Below are 21,142 nucleotides of genomic sequence, written 5' to 3' on the forward strand. Positions count from 1 at the left end.
CTTTAAACATCCCAAGGAGCACTGTGCAAGCGATAATATTGAAATGGAAGGAGTATCAGACCACTGCAAATCAACCAAGACCTGGCCGTCCCTCTAAACTTTCAGCTCATACAAGAAGACTGATCAGAGATGCAGCCAATGGGCCCATGATCACTCTGGATGAACTGCAGAGATCTACAGCTGAGGTGGGAGACTCTGTCCATAGGACAACAATCAAACAATATAGTATATTGCACAAATCTGGCCTTTATGGAAGAGTGGCAAGAAGAAAGCCATTTCTTAAAGATATCCATAAAAAGTGTCGTTTAAAGTTTGCCACAAGCCACCTGGGAGACACACCAAACATGTGGAAGAAGGTGCTCTGGTCAGATGAAACCAAAATTGAACTTTTTGGCAACAATGCAAAACGTTATGTTTGGCGTAAAAGCAACACAGCTGAACACACCATCCCCACTGTCAAACATGGTGGTGGCAGCATCATGGTTTGGGCCTGCTTTACTTCAGCAGGGACAGGGAAGATGGTTAAAATTGATGGGAAGATGGATGGAGCCAAATACAGGACCATTCTGGAAGAAAACCTGATGGAGTCTGCAAAAGACCTGAGACTGGGACGGAGATTTGTCTTCCAACAAGACAATGATCCAAAACATAAAGCAAAATCTACAATGGAATGGTTCAAAAATAAACATATCCAGGTGTTAGAATGGCCAAGTCAAAGTCCAGACCTGAATTCAATCGAGAATCTGTGGAAAGAACTGAAAACTGCTGTTCACAAATGCTCTCCATCCAACCTCACTGAGCTCGAGCTGTTTTGCAAGGAGGAATGGGAAAAAAATTAAGTCTCTCGATGTGCAAAACTGATAGAGACATACCCCAAGCGACTTACAGCTGTAATCGCAGCAAAAGGAGGCGCTACAAAGTATCTTAAGGGGGCTGAATAATTTTGCACGCCCAATTTTTCAGTTTTTGATTTGTTAAAAAAGTTTGAAATATCCAATAAATGTCGTTCCACTTCATGATTGTGTCCCACTTGTTGTTGATTCTTCACAAAAAAATACAGTTTTATATCTTTATGTTTGAAGCCTGAAATGTGGCAAAAGGTCGCAAAGTTCAAGGGGGCCGAATACTTTCGCAAGGCACTGTAAAGTGTCTCTGGGGATAAAATAATAATTATATTATAAATAATTAACATTTGGTAGGTAATCTCACAGTATTTGTCCACCAATTGAAATGACTATTTAAGACTTCTTATCTAATTCTCATCTCTTCCTCTTGTCCCCCAGAACCCCCGGTGCCCATCGCTCCGCCCCAGCTTACCGCTGTGGGTGCCACCTACCTGTGGATCCAGCTCAACGCCAACTCCATCAACGGCGATGGGCCCATCGTGGAGCGGGAGGTAGAGTACCGCACAGTGGCGGGCAGCCTCATTGACAACCAGCCCGTGGACAAGACCACGCACAAGATCGGCCACCTGGACCCTGACACGGAGTACGAGATCAGCGTTCTGCTCACCCGCCCCCTGGACGGAGGAACGGGGGCCCCTGGACCTCCCCTGAGGGCCAGGACCAAGTGTGCCGGTGAGTACCAAGACGTGCAGGGATGCAGACGCGGCACACACACACACACACACCATGGGGGTGGCAGAAGGCCCTTTTTCCATGTATACAGTATGATGTTGTATGGTTACATACTAGCGGTTACATACCAGCGGTTGCATACCAGCGGTTGCATACCAGCCGTCGCATACCAGCCGTCGCATACCAGCCGTCGCATACCAGCCGTCGCATACCAGCGGTTAGATAAACGTCCTCTGACTGTCAACTGCGTTTATTTTTAGCAAACTTAATATGTGTAAATATTTGTATGAACATAACAAGATTCAGCAACTGAGACATAAACTGAACAAGTTCCACAGACATGTGACTAACAGAAATTGAATAATGTGTCCCTGAACAAATGGGGGGTCAAAATGAAAAATAACAATCAGTATCTGGTGTTGCCACCAGCTGCATTAAGTACTGTACTGCATCTCCTCCTCATGGACTATACCAGTTTTGCCAGTTCTTGCTGTGAGATGTTACCCCACCCTTCCACCAAGGCACCTGTAAGTTCCCGGACATTTCTGTGGGGAATGGCCCCAGCCCTCACCCTCCGATCCAACAGGCCCCAGACGTGCTCAATGGAATTGAGATCTGGGCTCTTCGCTGGCCATGGCAGAACACTGACATTCCTGTCCTGCAGAAAATCACGCACAGAACGAGCAGTATGGCTGATGGCATTGTCATGCTGGAGGGTCATGTCAGGATGAGCCTGTAGGAAATGTACCACATGAGGGAGGAGGATGCCTTATGTTCAGAAATCCACAGGAAAGAGCGGTCACAACAACGCAGACAAAAATTCCAAATAATATCCATAATGTCCACAGAAACATGTCAAACGTTTTTTATAATCAATCCTCAGGTTGTTTTTAAAATATATATTCGATAATATATCAACCGGGAGTGTAGGTTTTTCAATAGGACCGGGAGAAACAATGGCCGCTTTACTCTGTTGCACAAAACTCACTCTGAGAGCCCCCACCTATCCACTTACGCAATGTGATCTTTCTCGCTCACTTTTCAAAATAAAAGCCTGAAACTATGTCTAAAGACTGTTGACACCTTTGGGAAGCCATAGAAAAAGGAATCTGGTTGATATCCCTTTAAATGTAGGATAGGCATGCATAGGAACAGAGAGGTTTCAAAATAAGAGGCACTTCCTGTTTATATTTTCCTCAGGTTTTCGCCTGCAACATCAGTTCTGTTATACTCAGACTATATTTTGACAGTTGTGGAAACTTTAGAGTGTTTTCTATCCTAATCTGACAGTTATATGCATATTCTAGTTTCTGGGGCTGAGAAATAGTTTTCAAATGGGTACGTTTTTTTTTGCCAAAAACGAAAATACTGCCCCCTACACGCAAAAGGTTAAAAAGTGTTCCAATATTTCTGTAATTCAGTGATAATTATTCCCATAGTAATTCGTTATGGATCCATAACTAAATCTGCATTTTGAGAGTATTTTTATCATTTTATTAACGGAAGCAAAAATATGCTGATGAAGAAATACAGTGCTGAACAGTATATGCTTTTATATTTAGATAATAAAGCATTTTTAAGATATAATCCAGTACAGTCGGCAGTACAGTGCTGGGCTATTTAGCTAAAGAATCCCTGTGTCATGCGGGCGGGGCACGCGGGGGACTGGGGTTCAATTCCCCAATGGGGAGGAAGGAGTAGGCTGTCCTCGTAGATAAGAATTTGCCTAGTTAAATAAAGCTTACACTAAGAGCATAACATTTCTGCACCCTCATTTTCTAATTCTAGGCTAACCAATAACCAAACGGAGATGAAATTAAATAAAAATCTCATTGATTTATCAAGATGCCGCGGGACAAGGAAAAAAAAGTCCCCATGCTTGTCTCAGTGCAGAGTGAAACAGTGCTAAAATAGTTGTAGGCTTTTGCTTCAAATCCTATTGCTTCTAACTTCAATATGCTCTTTAAATAAATAAGACCTACGCCACTTTTAACAGGACATTACTCAACACTAGTGAGGCTCATGTCGCCTACGTTAGAACTACAGTATATCGAAAAATATGACGTGACTTTCCGCCAATAATTACATATAGAGGATTCTAAATTAAAACCAAAAGCCACCTCATGGTTCTCCCGGTGGCGGTCGGCACGGGTATCAAACCTGCATTTGCAGCAACATATTTTGCACTGCGGAAGTCCCCATCCACAAAGTATCAAAATACAGAGAGGTGTTGGTCAAGGTATATTGTCCTGCTAATAACCCATAATGGTCTATTATAATACTGTACATGGTGTCCAGGTCAGGATAACGAAAACATTTCTTTATTAACCTCTAGCGACGAGCAATCCCGTATCCGGGAACGTAATCATAGCCTCAAGCTCATTACCATAACGCAACGTTAACTATTCATGAAAATCGCAAATGAAATGAAATAAATATATTGGCTCACAAGCTTAGCCTTTTGTTAACAACACTGTCATCTCAGATTTTCAAAATATGCTTTACAACCATAGCTACACAAGCATTTGTGTAAGAGTATTGATAGCTAGCATAGCATTAAGCCTAGCATTCAGCAGGCAACATTTTCACAAAAACAAGAAAAGCATTCAAATAAAAATAATTTACCTTTGAAGAACTTCGGATGTTTTCAATGAGGAGACTCTGTTAGATAGCAAATGTTCCGTTTTTCCAAAAATATTATTTGTGTAGGAGAAATCGCTCCGTTTTGTTCCGTTGTGTGGCTAAGAAAAAAAAACGAAAATTCAGTCATTACAACGCCAAACTTTTTTCCAAATTAACTCCATAATATCGACAGAAACATGGCAAACGTTGTTTAGAATCAATCCTCAAGGTGTTTTTCACATATCTATTCGATGATAAGTCATTCGTGGCAGTTGGGTTTCTCCTCTGAAGCAAATGGAAAAATACACGCAGGTGGAGATTATGCAATAATTGCAACAGAGGACACCAAGCGAGCACCTGGTAAATGTAGTCTCTTATGGTCAATCTTCCAATGATATGCCTACAAATACGTCACAATGCTGCAGACACCTTGGGGAAACGACAGAAAGTGTAAGCTCATTCCTTGCGCATTCACAGCCATATAAGGAGACATTGGAACACAGCGCCTTCAAAATCTGGGGTATTTCCTGTTTGAAATTTCATCTTGGTTTCGCCTGTAGCATCAGTTCTGTGGCACTCACAGATAATATCTTTGCAGATTTGGAAACGTCAGTGTCTTCTTTCCAAAGCTGTCAATTATATTCATAGTCCAGCATCTTTTCGTGACAAAATATCTTGTTTTAAAACGGGAACGTTTTTTTATCCAAAAATTAAAAGAGCGCCCCCTATATCGAAGAAGTTAAAGACTATCCGAACGAATGTTGGTACTTATTTATTTAGATCCAAAACCATGAATGAGTGAGTCACTCAGATTTATGTAGTTGCCGGCTATACGACTGTGCCATCAACTTGATAATATATACTATATTTTAGGTTATTTAGTTTTCAAAAAACTAAAGTGAGCGATTGTAATCTGAAAAGGACAAAATCATATTTGTGAAGGACAAAAAATGTATTTCTGTTTTTAGAGGGAGATAAACGCTTGGCCAATTGTGCACTGCCCATATGGGCCAAAATATAGCCCTGCTAATAGCAATATTGGTGCTGTACAACCTGACCGAATGGTTGAAAGACTATTTTCCAGTAGGCAAAAATGTGTTTACCTTCATTAAACAACTTTGTTCCATTATTTCTGTAATTCAGTGATATTTATTCCCATAGTAATTAGTTATGTAATAGTAATTAGTTATCCATAACTAAATAAACATTGGCATAGTAGCCGTTAGATAGTAGATGTTAGATAGGTAGTAGCCGTTAGATAGTAGACGTTAGATAGTAGCCATTACATAGTTAGATAGGTAGTAGATGTTAGATAGTCAGATAGTAGCCGTTAGATAGTTAGGTTTAGGTAGGTGTAGGTTTAGGCCTTTAGATAGTAGCCGTTAGATAGTTAGGTTTAGGTAGGTGTAGGTTTAGGCCTTTAGGTAGTAGACGTTAGATAGTTAGTTAGTTGCCGTTAGATAGTTAGGTAATAGCCGTTAGATGTTAGGTAGTAGCATTTAGATAGCAGACGTTAGATAGTTAGATAGTAGCCGTTAGATAGTGATAGTTAGATAGTAGCCGTTAGATAGATAGATAGTAATCGTTAGATAATAGCCATTAGATAGTTAGATAGTAGCTGTTAGATACTTAGTAGCCGTTAGAGAGTGATAGTTAGATAGTAGCCGTTAGATAGTTAGATACTAACCGTTAGATAATAGCCATTAGATAGTTAGATAATAGCCGTTAGATAGTAGCCATTAGATAGTTTGATAGTAACCGTTAGATAATAGCTGTTAGATAGTAGACATTAGATAGTAGCCATTAGATAGTAGACGTTAGATAGTAGCCATTAGATAGTTAGATAGTAGACGTTAGATAGTTAGATAGTAGACATTAGATAGTAGACGTTAGATAGTAGCCATTAGATAGTAGACGTTAGATAGTAGCCATTAGATAGTTTGATAGTAGACATTAGATAGTAGACGTTAGATAGTTAGATAGTAGACATTAGATAGTTAGATAATAGCCGTTAGATAGTAGCCGTTAGATAATAGCTGTTAGATAGTTAGATAATAGCTGTTAGATAGTAGCCGTTAGATAGTTTGATAGTAACCGTTAGATAATAGCCGTTAGATAGTTAGATAGTAACCGTTAGATAATAGCCATTAGATAGTTAGATAATAGCCGTTAGATAGTAGCCATTAGATAGTTTGATAGTAACCGTTAGATAATAGCTGTTAGATAGTAGACATTAGATAGTAGACGTTAGATAGTAGCCATTAGATAGTTAGATATTAGACGTTAGATAGTAGACGTTAGATAGTAGCCATTAGATAGTTAGATATTAGACGTTAGATAGTAGACGTTAGATAGTTAGATAGTAGCCATTAGATAGTTAGATATTAGACGTTAGATAGTAGACGTTAGATAGTAGACGTTAGATAGTTAGATAGTAGACATTAGATAGTTAGATAGTAGCCATTAGATAGTTAGATAGTAGACGTTAGATAGTAGACGTTAGAAGTAGACGTTAGATAGTTAGATAGTAGACATTAGATAGTAGACGTTAGATAGTAGCCATTAGATAGTTTGATAGTAGACGTTAGATAGTAGACGTTAGATAGTAGACGTTAGATAGTAGACGTTAGATAGTTGCCATTAGATAGTAGACGTTAGATATTAGACGTTAGATAGTAGACGTTAGATAGTAGCCATTAGATAGTTAGATATTAGACGTTAGATATTAGACGTTAGATAGTAGACGTTAGATAGTTAGATAGTAGACATTAGATAGTTAGATAGTAGACGTTAGATAATAGCTGTTAGATAGTAGCCATTAGATAGTTTGATAGTAGACATTAGATAGTAGACGTTAGATAGTAGACGTTAGATAGTAGACATTAGATAGTTAGATATTAGACGTTAGATATTAGACGTTAGATAGTAGACGTTAGATAGTAGCCATTAGATAGTTAGATAGTAGACGTTAGATATTAGACGTTAGATAGTAGACATTAGATAGTAGACGTTAGATAGTAGCCATTAGATAGTTTGATAGTAGACATTAGATAGTAGACGTTAGATATTAGACGTTAGATAGTAGACGTTAGATAGTTAGATAGTAGACGTTAGATATTAGACGTTAGATATTAGACGTTAGATAGTAGACGTTAGATAGTAGACGTTAGATAGTAGACGTTAGATAGTAGACGTTAGATAGTAGACGTTAGATAGTAGACGTTAGATAGTTAGATAGTTAGATAGTAGACGTTAGATAATAGCTGTTAGATAGTAGCCATTAGATAGTTTGATAGTAGACGTTAGATAGTAGACATTAGATAGTAGACGTTAGATATTAGACGTTAGATAGTAGACGTTAGATAGTAGCCATTAGATAGTTAGATAGTAGACGTTAGATATTAGACGTTAGATAGTTAGATAGTAGACATTAGATAGTAGACGTTAGATAGTAGCCATTAGATAGTTTGATAGTAGACATTAGATATTAGACGTTAGATAGTAGACGTTAGATAGTAGACGTTAGATAGTAGACGTTAGATAGTAGACGTTAGATAGTAGACGTTAGATAGTAGACGTTAGATAGTTAGATAGTAGACATTAGATAGTTAGATAGTAGACGTTAGATAGTAGCCATTAGATAGTTAGATAGTAGACGTTAGATAGACATTAGATAGTTAGATAGTAGACGTTAGATAGACATTAGATAGTTAGATAGTAGACGTTATATAATAGCTGTTAGATAGTAGCCATTAGATAGTTTGATAGTAGACATTAGATAGTAGACGTTAGATAGTAGCCATTAGATAGTTAGATAGTAGACGTTAGATAGTAGACGTTAGATAGTTTGATAGTAGACATTAGATAGTAGACGTTAGATAGTAGCCATTAGATAGTTAGATAGTAGCCGTTAGATAGTAGCCATTAGATAGTTTGATAGTAGACATTAGATAGTAGCCGTTAGATAGTAGCCGTTAGATAGTAGACGTTAGATAGTAGCCATTAGATAGTTAGATAGTAGACATTAGATAGTAGACGTTAGATAGTAGCCATTAGATAGTTTGATAGTAGACATTAGATAGTAGACGTTAGATAGTAGCCATTAGATAGTTAGATATTAGACGTTAGATAGTAGACGTTAGATAGTAGCCATTAGATAGTTAGATAGTAGACGTTAGATAGTAGACGTTAGATAGTTAGATAGTAAACATTAGATAGTAGACGTTAGATAGTAGCCATTAGATAGTTAGATAGTAGCCATTAGATAGTTTGATAGTAGACATTAGATAGTAGACGTTAGATAGTAGCCATTAGATAGTTAGATAGTAGACATTAGATAGTAGACGTTAGATAGTAGCCATTAGATAGTTTGATAGTAGACATTAGATAGTAGACGTTAGATAGTAGCCATTAGATAGTTAGATATTAGACGTTAGATAGTAGACGTTAGATAGTAGCCGTTAGATAGTTAGATAGTAGACGTTAGATAGTTAGATAGTAGACATTAGATAGTAGACGTTAGATAGTAGACGTTAGATAGTAGCCATTAGATAGTTAGATATTAGACGTTAGATAGTAGACGTTAGATAGTAGCCATTAGATAGTTAGATAGTAGACGTTAGATATTAGACGTTAGATAGTTAGATAGTAGACATTAGATAGTAGACGTTAGATAGTAGCCATTAGATAGTTTGATAGTAGACATTAGATATTAGACGTTAGATAGTAGACGTTAGATAGTAGACGTTAGATAGTAGACGTTAGATAGTAGACGTTAGATAGTAGACGTTAGATAGTAGACGTTAGATAGTAGACGTTAGATAGTTAGATAGTAGACATTAGATAGTTAGATAGTAGACGTTAGATAGTAGACGTTAGATAGTAGCCATTAGATAGTTAGATAGTAGACGTTAGATAGACATTAGATAGTTAGATAGTAGACGTTAGATAATAGCTGTTAGATAGTAGCCATTAGATAGTTTGATAGTAGACATTAGATAGTAGACGTTAGATAGTAGCCATTAGATAGTTAGATAGTAGACGTTAGATAGTAGACGTTAGATAGTTTGATAGTAGACATTAGATAGTAGACGTTAGATAGTAGCCATTATATAGTTAGATAGTAGCCGTTAGATAGTAGCCGTTAGATAGTTTGATAGTAGACATTAGATAGTAGACGTTAGATAGTAGACGTTAGATAGTAGCAATTAGATAGTTAGATAGTAGACATTAGATAGTAGACGTTAGATAGTAGCCATTAGATAGTTTGATAGTAGACGTTAGATAGTAGACGTTAGATAGTAGCCATTAGATAGTTAGATATTAGACGTTAGAAAGTAGACGTTAGATAGTAGCCATTAGATAGTTAGATAGTAGACGTTAGATAGTAGACGTTAGATAGTTAGATGGTAAACATTAGATAGTAGACGTTAGATAGTAGCCATTAGATAGTTAGATAGTAGCCGTTAGATAGTAGCCATTAGATAGTTTGATAGTAGACGTTAGATAGTAGCCATTAGATAGTTAGATAGTAGACATTAGATAGTAGACGTTAGATAGTAGCCATTAGATAGTTTGATAGTAGACATTAGATAGTAGACGTTAGATAGTAGCCATTAGATAGTAGCCATTAGATAGTTAGATATTAGACGTTAGATAGTAGACGTTAGATAGTAGCCATTAGATAGTTAGATAGTAGACGTTAGATAGTAGACGTTAGATAGTTTGATAGTAGACATTAGATAGTAGACGTTAGATAGTAGCCATTAGATAGTTAGATAGTAGCCGTTAGATAGTAGCCATTAGATAGTTTGATAGTAGACATTAGATAGTAGCCGTTAGATAGTAGCCGTTAGATAGTAGACGTTAGATAGTAGCCATTAGATAGTTAGATAGTAGACATTAGATAGTAGACGTTAGATAGTAGCCATTAGATAGTTAGATAGTAGACGTTAGATAGTAGCCATTAGATAGTTAGATAGTAGACGTTAGATAGTAGACGTTAGATAGTAGCCATTAGATAGTTAGATATTAGATGTTAGATAGTAGACGTTAGATAGTAGCCATTAGATAGTTAGATAGTAGACGTTAGATAGTAGACGTTAGATAGTTAGATAGTAGACATTAGATAGTAGACGTTAGATAGTAGCCATTAGACGTTAGATAGTAGACGTTAGATAGTAGCCATTAGATAGTTAGATAGTAGACGTTAGATATTAGACGTTAGATAGTTAGATAGTAGACATTAGATAGTAGACGTTAGATAGTAGCCATTAGATAGTTTGATAGTAGACATTAGATATTAGACGTTAGATAGTAGACGTTAGATAGTAGACGTTAGATAGTAGACGTTAGATATTAGACGTTAGATAGTAGACGTTAGATAGTAGACGTTAGATAGTTAGATAGTAGACATTAGATAGTTAGATAGTAGACGTTAGATAGTAGACGTTAGATAGTAGCCATTAGATAGTTAGATAGTAGACGTTAGATAGACATTAGATAGTTAGATAGTAGACGTTAGATAATAGCTGTTAGATAGTAGCCATTAGATAGTTTGATAGTAGACATTAGATAGTAGACGTTAGATAGTAGCCATTAGATAGTTAGATAGTAGACGTTAGATAGTAGACGTTAGATAGTTAGATAGTAGACGTTAGATAGTAGACGTTAGATAGTTAGATAGTAGACATTAGATAGTAGACGTTAGATAGTAGCCATTAGATAGTTAGATATTAGACGTTAGATAGTAGACGTTAGATAGTAGCCATTAGATAGTTAGATAGTAGACGTTAGATATTAGACGTTAGATAGTTAGATAGTAGACATTAGATAGTAGACGTTAGATAGTAGCCATTAGATAGTTTGATAGTAGACATTAGATAGTAGACGTTAGATAGTAGACGTTAGATAGTAGACGTTAGATAGTAGACGTTAGATAGTAGATCTTAGATAGTTAGATAGTAGACATTAGATAGTTAGATAGTAGACGTTAGATAGTAGACGTTAGATAGTAGCCATTAGATAGTTAGATAGTAGACGTTAGATAGACATTAGATAGTTAGATAGTAGACGTTAGATAATAGCTGTTAGATAGTAGCCATTAGATAGTTTGATAGTAGACATTAGATAGTAGACGTTAGATAGTAGCCATTAGATAGTTAGATAGTAGACGTTAGATAGTAGACGTTAGATAGTTTGATAGTAGACATTAGATAGTAGACGTTAGATAGTAGCCATTAGATAGTTAGATAGTAGCCGTTAGATAGTAGCCATTAGATAGTTTGATAGTAGACATTAGATAGTAGATGTTAGATAGTAGACGTTAGATAGTAGCCATTAGATAGTTAGATAGTAGATAGTAGACGTTAGATAGTAGCCATTAGATAGTTTGATAGTAGACGTTAGATAGTAGACGTTAGATAGTAGCCATTAGATAGTTAGATATTAGACGTTAGATAGTAGACGTTAGATAGTAGCCATTAGATAGTTAGATAGTAGACGTTAGATAGTAGACGTTAGATAGTTAGATAGTAAACATTAGATAGTAGACGTTAGATAGTAGCCATTAGATAGTTAGATAGTAGCCGTTAGATAGTAGCCATTAGATAGTTTGATAGTAGACGTTAGATAGTAGCCATTAGATAGTTAGATAGTAGACATTAGATAGTAGCCATTAGATAGTTTGATAGTAGACATTAGATAGTAGACGTTAGATAGTAGCCATTAGATAGTTTGATAGTAAACATTAGATAGTAGACGTTAGATAGTAGCCATTAGATAGTTTGATAGTAGACATTAGATAGTAGCCGTTAGATAGTAGCCATTAGATAGTTAGATAGTAACCGTTAGATAATAGCTGTTAGATAGTAGCCATTAGATAGTTTGATAGTAGACATTAGATAGTAGACGTTAGATAGTAGCCATTAGATAGTTTGATAGTAGACATTAGATAGTAGACGTTAGATAGTAGCCATTAGATAGTTAGATAGTAGACGTTAGAATAGGTAGTAGCTGTTAGATAGTCAGGTAGTAGCTGTTAGATAGTTAGGTAGTAGATGTTAGAAAGTTAGGTAGTAGCCGTTAGATAGTCAGGTAGTAGACGTTAGAAAGTTAGATGGTAGCCGTTAGATGGTAGCCGTTAGATGGTAGCCGTTAGATGGTAGCCGTTAGATGGTAGCCGTTAGATGGTAGCCGTTAGATGGTAGCCGTTAGATGGTAGCCGTTAGATGGTAGCCGTTAGATAGTAGCCATTAGATAGTTAGGTAGTAGCTGTTAGGTAGTAGCTGTTAGGTAGTAGCTGTTAGATAGTTAGGTAGTAGCTGTTAGATAGTTAGGTAGTAGCTGTTAGATAGTTAGGTAGTAGCTGTTAGATAGTTAGGTAGTAGCCGGATCTCACATTCCACCCCCATAGCCTTAAGGGCTTTAACAGTCTGTCTGGCTGTCCAACCTCCACACACACCACTTTATTTCCCCCTGGGCCTGGGTCTGGGTCTGGGCCTGGGGGACTATTGGGAGTGATGGAGCACAGTAAGCCCTCTTGAATAGTGAGTCTGAATCAACAGGAAATTGAAAGGCCATGACAGAAATGTGAGAGAGCCTGTGTTGACTGCCGGAGAGGAAAGGAATTTGCTCACTGGGCACAGACGTCAGTTCAACGTCTAGTTTTGATTTACTTTTGTTCGAGTTGTCAACTAACGTGAATTCAACATGAAATCAACAAAAAAAGTCACCATGTCATTGTATTTAGGTTAAAAGTTGGGTAAATAAATATACAAATGCCCGTATGTTACTTTATTCAAATCCAATCAGTTTTCTGTGTTGATTCACATTGTTTTTTGGGGATTGAAATGATGTGGAAACAACTTTGATTCAACCAGTTTTTTGCACAGTGGGTCATGTTTCAACTCTCCTGTAGCAGGAGCTCTGGGTGACCAATGTGTCCTGTCTCCACTCTTCCTGTAGCAGGAGCTCTGGGTGACCAGTGTGTCCTGTCTCCACTCTTCCTGTAGCAGGAGCTCTGGGTGACCAGTGGGTCCTGTCTCCATTCTTCCTGTAGCAGGAGCTCTGGGTGACCAGTGTGTCCTGTCTCCACTCTTCCTGTAGCAGGAGCTCTGGGTGACCAGTGTGTCCTGTCTCCACTCTTCCTGTAGCAGGAGCTCTGGGTGACCAGTGGGTCCTGTCTCTGCTCTTCCTGTAGCAGGAGCTCTGGGTGACCAGTGTGTCCTGTCTCCACTCTTCCTGTAGCAGGAGCTCTGGGTGACCAGTGGGTCCTGTCTCCGCTCTTCCTGTAGCAGGACCTCTGGGTGACCAGTGCTTCACTGTAAATGCACACTGCTTGCTTTTAACACACAATCTATCAGCATACATATGCAGTACTAGACGGTCATGAACATGAGTAGTGTTGCCTGATATGTTTAGAGCTTGGTATGTGAGGCTTGGTAGGTATATATGCTTGAAATTGTATTTGTCTCTCTGTGGTTTGGTAACCGTTTGACAAGACATTGCATGTTTTCAGTGTGAGTTCTGTTGGGATTGGGGAGGAGGCATATTGCTTCCTGGCTGTGTGTGATGCAGGCGGACTGACCCAGAGAAGGGGAGGCGGACTGACCCACAGAGAGAGAGGCGGACTGACCCAGGGTTGACACAGGTTATTGATGGCCCTACATTTTTCATCTCAAAATCACTCCTCTCTTGTGGAGGATGAACAGTGTATCTATCTGAAGGACCTGACCACCTCTGAGCTGCTATGGGTTTCAGAGGAGGGTTGTTCCCTGGCTTGTACCCCCTCTATAATCACTGTTCTCAGAGCAGTTCTGCTGTTTTTAATTGAGCTGAAGTCGCCCTGACAAAGCAGCTCAATGTCAATCAAATTACATTTTCAATCAATGACTATTTTCATTAGAGGAATTCTGAATTGATTCTTCAATCCACACCCCCTGACCAATACTATTAGGCATATCGCTATTCATTATTGATTTTCATACAAAAACAATTAGATCAGCTTCACATTCAGATTTTCAGTTATTGTTTCCTATCCGTAAGAGCCACGTTTTATGCCTATTTCTTATTCAATTCCAGTCAAACACAGTGCTACTTAATCATCAGCATCTAAGTAAAAGAAACTCCCCCGCTGTTTTCTGAGGCGTCTCACGGCTAGCTGCTCTTAACTGGAGGGGCTGCTGCTTGTTTGGAGGCTACATTAGCGGCTAATGCTAAATTCATTAGCGCGCTGTGTGACGTTGTTTACCCCCCCCCCCCCCCTATTCATCTCCTCACATAGCGCTGGGTAAGCAGAGGAGCCAGAAGTCCAGGCTGCACCTGAAGCATTGTCTTGGCGTGTACCACGGGGGGGGGGGGGCAGGAGCTTCTCCTCTAATGGAGCGAAGGAAACATTAGCACTATTCACAAGGCAACCCCCTGGGCTACAAACAAACAGCACACAATTATCCCGCTAATTAAACAGGTGCAATAGTTTGTCAACAACCTCCTCAGGAGTAAATCAATCATGGACAGACAGATTGTGTTTTGCCCAGTTTTTCAATCTTGATCGTTAGCAGAGAAGAGAGGTCTCTTAGTGGACCCATATCCGATAGAGGCATGTTCTAGTGCTGGGACAGACAGGACAAGCATCTGCTGTGCTTTAGCCAATCTCATTTTTATAGGCAATTACCTCATATAGGGGTAACTGGATTTAAAATGGTGGCGAAGTAGAGCGAGTGAGAGACTTTAACTTGAGGGAGATGTCGAATGGGGGAGAAGATGAGAGTAAACTAGATGGGGGAGGATGGAGGAGAACATGGGAAGGAAAAAGAGGTGAGGTAAGTGTGGGTGACACTGTGGCGGTGAGGTCCCGTGTAGCTCAGTTGGTAGAGCATGGTGCTTGCAATGCCAGGGTTGTGGGTTCGATTCCCACGGGGGACCAGTATGAAAAATTGTATGCACTCACCACTGTAAGTCCCTCTAAATAAGTGTCTCTGCTAAATGACTCAAATGTAAATGTCAAAATGTGTATGAAGAGGAAAAAGAGGTGTGGGAAGTGTGGGTGTGTCGACAGAACATGCTACACAAGGTGGGATCTTTTGGTCGGTAAATGTAATTATGTGAGAAATGTTGGCGGAAATGCTTTTATGTGCAAATATTGATATAATAACCATCATATGAAGGCACATTTGGAGTTACATGGTGTTCTGTGGTCCTCCCACTACAACTCGTCAGGGAAAGCAGGCAGTTTATTAGCTTACAGATGAAATAAGTTATGATGAACTTCACAGGGGGGTGAAAGTCAAATCAAATCAAATAACATTTATTTATATAGCCGTTCGTACATCAGCTGATATCTCAAAGTGCTGTACTGCACGGTATGAGCTTGATGCTACTTCCCAATAAATATTGAAGGGTTAATTCTCGTGACATGATCATCGGTGTTTGGCTGCTGTTTGACAAATAAATAATATCTTGTTCTTTTGTCCATAATGATCGCATCATGTACGCTATACCCGCACTGTATCTGCTGGCTGTTGACTAGAACACAGGCACCAAGACCAGAGTGGGCTCACTGGCTGTGCACATACCAGAGTGGGCTCACTCACTATACTTATACCAGAGTGGGCTCACTGGCTGTACACATACCAGAGTGGGCTCACTGGCTGTACACATACCAGAGTGGGCTCACTGGCTGTACACATACCAGAGTGGGCTCACTGGCTGTACACATACCAGAGTGGGCTCACTGGCTGTACACATACCAGAGTGGGCTCACTGGCTGTACACATACCAGAGTGGGCTCACTGGCTGTACACATACCAGAGTGGGCTCACTGGCTGTACACATACCAGAGTGGGCTCACTGGCTGTACACATACCAGAGTGGGCTCACTGGCTGTACACATACCAGAGTGGGCTCACTGGCTGTACACATACCAGAGTGGGCTCACTGGCTGTACACATACCAGAGTGGGCTCACTGGCTGTACACATACCAGAGTGGGCTCACTGGCTGTACACATACCAGAGTGGGCTCACTGGCTGTACACATACCAGAGTGGGCTCACTGGCTGTACACATACCAGAGTGGGCTCACTGGCTGTACACATACCAGAGTGGGCTCACTGGCTGTACACATACCAGAGTGGGCTCACTGGCTGTACACATACCAGAGTGGGCTCACTGGCTGTACACATACCAGAGTGGGCTCACTGGCTGTACACATACCAGAGTGGGCTCACTGGCTGTACACATACCAGAGTGGGCTCACTCGCTGTACACATACCAGAGTGGGCTCACTGGCTGTATAAAGCTAAACATTTTTGTGAGAAACACATCAGTAGAGTTGGAAAAGCGATGGACCCATTTAAATAGTATTTTTTTTTATTTGGTACACGAGAATTTAACTGCAAAATCTATTTTAATGTGCACTACGTCATCACGCACAGCCTTTTAACTGCAACAAGTGAATTTGATAAACACAACTCTGGTGGGAAAATGCGCATATTGTTTTTATGCAGATTTTAGAATCTGTCACCAATTAGATGGAAACCTAGCTACTGAGAGGGGAATATATGAGCGATAAGACAGGCAATTGTCCTTGTAACAGTGTTGGTTAGATAGAGGAGATGCCTGATGCTGGAGCAGACTGGGAGGTCTGTCAGGACATGCCCAGGCTAGTTCCCCTTATATCAACTACTCTGGGATCAGGACCCAGTGCATTCAACCAACACACATACCACACAAGCACAAATACTTGCATACCTGCAACTGACTAGACCCTCTCCTCTGGCTTACCGCTGCCTCTGCTGACCACTTAAATTCTGACATAACTTCCGTAAAACAAACACCCTCTGGGTTTCTTTCTGCTTTTAATGAGTTGGAGAGGATTGCTAGAACAAGCCCAATAGAAATGTCTAATTTGTTATGTTGATTTCTACTTAGGTTTAGATCACGCTTGCCTCATCAATGTGCACCTGCCACCTATACAACCCTAACCCCCCCCCATCAAGCCAATATCAAAAACTGGTGGCTGCCATGTCACCAGGCTAAGGAAATCGCCCTGAAGTTGGCTTCCTATCTAATGTTCGTCGGTGTGAGTGATGCCCCTGACAGGCCTTTGTAGAACTCCAGGCTAAGTATCCTAGCTACTGGCTACTCAGGTGAGCCTAATGCTTTCCATCAGCTTCCCCTCATGCTTCAACATAGACCTTGCTCCATGAGGGGCTTATTGAATTAGCAAGTTTGTCTACTCTGAGTTGAGACCCTTCTGTCAGCCTGTGGAAAATTCCATTCCTTTAGGGTTAGGGAAGGTTGTGAGGGGGGTGGTGAGGGGGGTGTATTGTTACTATGGTGTTGAAGTTGAAAGGAGTGTGGCTTATTGTGTGATTCTCAAGGACGTGGAGCGAAGAGGATGTTTTGCAAAGAACTCTGTGAGGTTGTTTGTGTGTATTAGTGTGTTCACAGCGTACACATGTTTTCAATGTGATAAACAGGAAAGAACCTAAAGAGATTAGAAGGAACGTACATTTATGGAGGAAAAAAAAATCCCTTTTTCTCGCTTACTGCAAGTCTGTCTCTTTGCGTTAATCCACAAGCTTGTTAGGCGTTCTTAAAACAGCGCTACTCTGTGTAAACTGACAAAATTTACAACATCACCCATGAAAAATTGGATCCCTCTGAATCCCACAACAATTTTCAAATATGTTTATTTTTTTCCAGTTCTCTTTTTTTTTTGTTTTATTTAGTACGATTAATTATTTATCATGTGTCTTAGGCATTTTTTTTTTACCACAAACATTGAATTACAGATATGCTACTGGCCATCATACAACGGGTAAGACTCAGTGTGGGGTGTCTTTAGGATTGTCACTGGCTCAGATGATACACTGTCTAAATTGCCCTTTTCATCTCTGTGTTCTGACTGCTTCAGAAGTGCAATTCTCAGTCTCATTTCACAACCTATCGTGTGTGTGTGCGCTGCGTGTGTGTGTGTGCGCTGCGTGCGTGTGTGTGTGTGTGTGCGCTGCGTGCGTGTGTGTGTGTGTGTGCGCTGCGTGCGTGTGTGTGTGCGCTGCGTGTGTGTGTGGGCTGCGTGTGTGTGTGGGCTGCGTGTGTGTGTGGGCTGCGTGTGTGTGTGTGGGCTGCGTGTGTGTGTGTGGGCTGCGTGTGTGTGTGTGGGCTGCGTGTGTGTGTGGGCTGCGTGTGTGTGTGGGCTGCGTGTGTGTGTGGGCTGCGTGTGTGTGTGGGCTGCGTGTGTGTGTGGGCTGCGTGTGTGTGTGGGCTGCGTGTGTGTGTGGGCTGCGTGTGTGTGTGGGCTGCGTGTGTGTGTGGGCTGCGTGTGTGTGTGCTGCGTTTGTGTGTGGGCTGCGTGTGTGTGTGTGTGTGTGCTGCGTGTGTGCGCTGTGCGTGTGCTGCGTGTGTGCGCTGTGCGTGTGTGTGCGCTGCGTGTGTGTGCGCTGTGCGTGTGTGTGCACTGCGTGTGTGTGCGCGCTGCATGTATGTGTGTGTGCGCTGCATGTGTGTGTGCTGCATGTGTGTGTGCTGCATGTGTGTGCTGCATGTGTGTGTGTGTGTGTGTGTGCGCTGCGTATGTGTGCTGCGTGTGTGTGTGTGTGCGCTGCATGTGTGTGTGTGTGCGCTGCGTGTGTGTGCGCTGCGTGTGTGTGCGCTGCGTGTGTGTGCGCTGCGTGTGTGTGCGCTGCGTGTGTGTGCGTGCCACGTGTGTGTGTGTGTGTGCGTGCCGTGTGTGTGTGTGTGTTTGTGCGCTGCGTGTGTGTGTGTGTACTGTGTTTGTGCGCTGCGTGTGTGTGTGTGTGTGTGTGTGCGCTGTGTGTGTGTGCGCTGTGTGTGTGTGCGCTGTGTGTGCGCTGCGTGTGTGTGTGCGCTGCGTGTGTGTGTGCGCTGCGTGTGTGTGTGTGTGTGCGCTGCGTGTGTGTGTGTGCGTGTGTGTGCGATGTGCGTGTGTGTGCGATGTGCGTGTGTGTGTGTGCGCTGTGCGTGTGTGTGTACTGCGTGTGTGTGTGTGCGCTGCGTGTGTGCGTGCTGCATGTGTGTGTGCTGCGTGTGTGTGTAGTGCATGTGTGTGTGCTGCATGTGTGTGTGCTGCATGTGTGTGTGCTGCATGTGTGTGTGCTGCATGTGTGTGCGCTGCATGTGTGTGTGTGCGCTGCGTATGTGTGCTGTGTGTGTGTGTGTGTGCTGCGTGTGTGTGTGTGCGTGCCGCGTGTGTGTTTGTGCGCTGCGTGTGTGTGTGCTGTGTTTGTGCGCTGCGTGTGTGTTTGTTTGTGCGCTGCGTGTGTGTTTGTGTGTGCGCTGCGTGTGTGTGTGTGCGCTGTGTGTGCGCTGTGTGTGTGTGTGTGCTGCATATGTGTGTGTGTGCGCTGCGTATGTGTGTGCGCTGCGTATGTGTGTGCGCTGCGTGTGTGTGCGCTGCGTGTGTGTGTGTGTGTGTGTGTGTGCGCTGCGTGTGTGTGTGTGCGCTGCGTGTGTGTGTGTGTGTGTGTGCGCTGCGTATGTGTGTGTGCGCTGCGTATGTGTGTGTGCGCTGCGTATGTGTGTGTGCGCTGCGTATGTGTGTGTGCGCTGCATATGTGTGTGTGCGCTGCATATGTGTGTGTGCGCTGCATATGTGTGTGTGCGCTGCATATGTGTGTGTGCGCTGCGTGTGTGTGCGCTGCGTGTGTGTGCGCTGCGTGTGTGCGCGCTGCGTATGTGTGTGTGCGCGCTGCGTATGTGTGTGTGCGCGCTGCGTATGTGTGTGTGCGCGCTGCGTATGTATGTGTGTGTGCGCTGCGTGTGTGTGTGTGCGCTGCGTATGTGTGTGCGCTGCGTGTGCGTGTGTGTGTGCGCTGCTTGTGTGTGTGCGCTGCGTGTGTGTGCGCTGCGTATGTGTGTGTGCGCTGCGTGTGTGTGTGTGCGCTGCGTGTGTGTGTGCGCTGCGTGTGCGTGTGTGTGTGCGCTGCGTGTGCGTGCGCTGCGTGTGTGTGTGTGCGCGCTGCGTGTGTGTGTGTGTGTGTGTGTATGCGCTGAGTATGTGGGTGTGTGCGCTGCGTGTGCGTGTGTGTGTGCGCTGAGTATGTGTGTGTGCGCGCTGCGTGTGTGTGTGTGCGCGCTGCGTGTGTGTGTGTGTGCGCTGCGTGTGTGTGTGTGTGTATGCGCTGAGTATGTGGGTGTGTGCGCTGCGTGTGCGTGTGTGTGTGCGCTGCGTGTGCGTGTGCGCTGCGTGTGCGTGTGCGCTGCGTGTGCGTGTGCGCTGCGTGTGTGTGTGTGCGCTGCGTGTGCGCTGCGTGTGTGTGCGCTGCGTGTGTGTGTGTGTGCGCTGCGTGTGTGTGTGTGCGCTGCGTATGTGTGTGTGTGCGCTGCGTGTGTGTGTGTGTGTGCGCTGCGTGTGTGTGTGTGTGCGCTGCGTGTGTGTGTGTGTGTGTGCGCTGTGTGTGTGCGCTGCGTGTGTGTGTGTGTGTGTGTGCGCTGTGTGTGTGTGTGTGCGCTGCGTGTGTGTGTGTGTGCGCTGCGTGTGTGTGTGTGTGCGCTGTGTGTGTGTGTGTGTGCGCCGCGTGTGTGTGTGTGTGCGCTGCGTGTGTGTGCGATGCGTGTGTGTGTGTGTGTGTGCGCTGCGTGTGTGTGTGCGCTGCATGTGTGTGCGTGCGTCTGTGTGTGTGTGCGCTGCGTATGTGTGTGTGTGTGGGTGCGCTCTGTGTGTGTGTGGGTGGCGATGCCATAGTCTCATTGTTTCATCTAATCCTTGCCAATTGGACTCTTCTGTGTGCCCTAGCTCTCTGAATTCTAAACAGCCTAGCACCCGGTAAGTACTGAGACTAAACAGCCTAGCACCAGGCAAGTACTGAGACTAAACAGCCTAGCATCAGGCAAGTACTGAGACTAAACAGCCTAGCACCAGGCAAGGACTGAGACTAAACAGCCTAGCACCAGGCAAGTACTGAGACTAAACAGCATAGCA

At 42.3% G+C, this 21,142-nt stretch overlaps 1 protein-coding gene and 1 non-coding gene across 13 annotated transcripts in view; both read left to right on the forward strand.

Annotated features, from left to right (window-relative positions):
* Nucleotides 1–21,142, forward strand: part of LOC110535264 (receptor-type tyrosine-protein phosphatase mu) — a 304,962-nt gene that overhangs the window by 131,614 nt on the left and 152,206 nt on the right. For all 12 annotated transcript variants that reach the window (XM_036934853.2, XM_036934855.2, XM_036934858.2 and 9 more), the window contains exon 7: nt 1,284–1,577. In XM_036934853.2, coding sequence (XP_036790748.2) covers nt 1,284–1,577 — 294 coding nt within the window. The remainder of the gene's footprint in view (nt 1–1,283; nt 1,578–21,142) is intronic.
* On the forward strand, nt 15,048–15,123 carry trnaa-ugc (transfer RNA alanine (anticodon UGC)). Its single transcript has one exon. It is a non-coding gene; the product is annotated as a tRNA-Ala (tRNA).

Source organism: Oncorhynchus mykiss, chromosome 11, assembly GCF_057628025.1.
Source record: "Oncorhynchus mykiss isolate SJ-2025 chromosome 11, ASM5762802v1, whole genome shotgun sequence".
Lineage (NCBI taxonomy): Eukaryota > Metazoa > Chordata > Actinopteri > Salmoniformes > Salmonidae > Oncorhynchus > Oncorhynchus mykiss.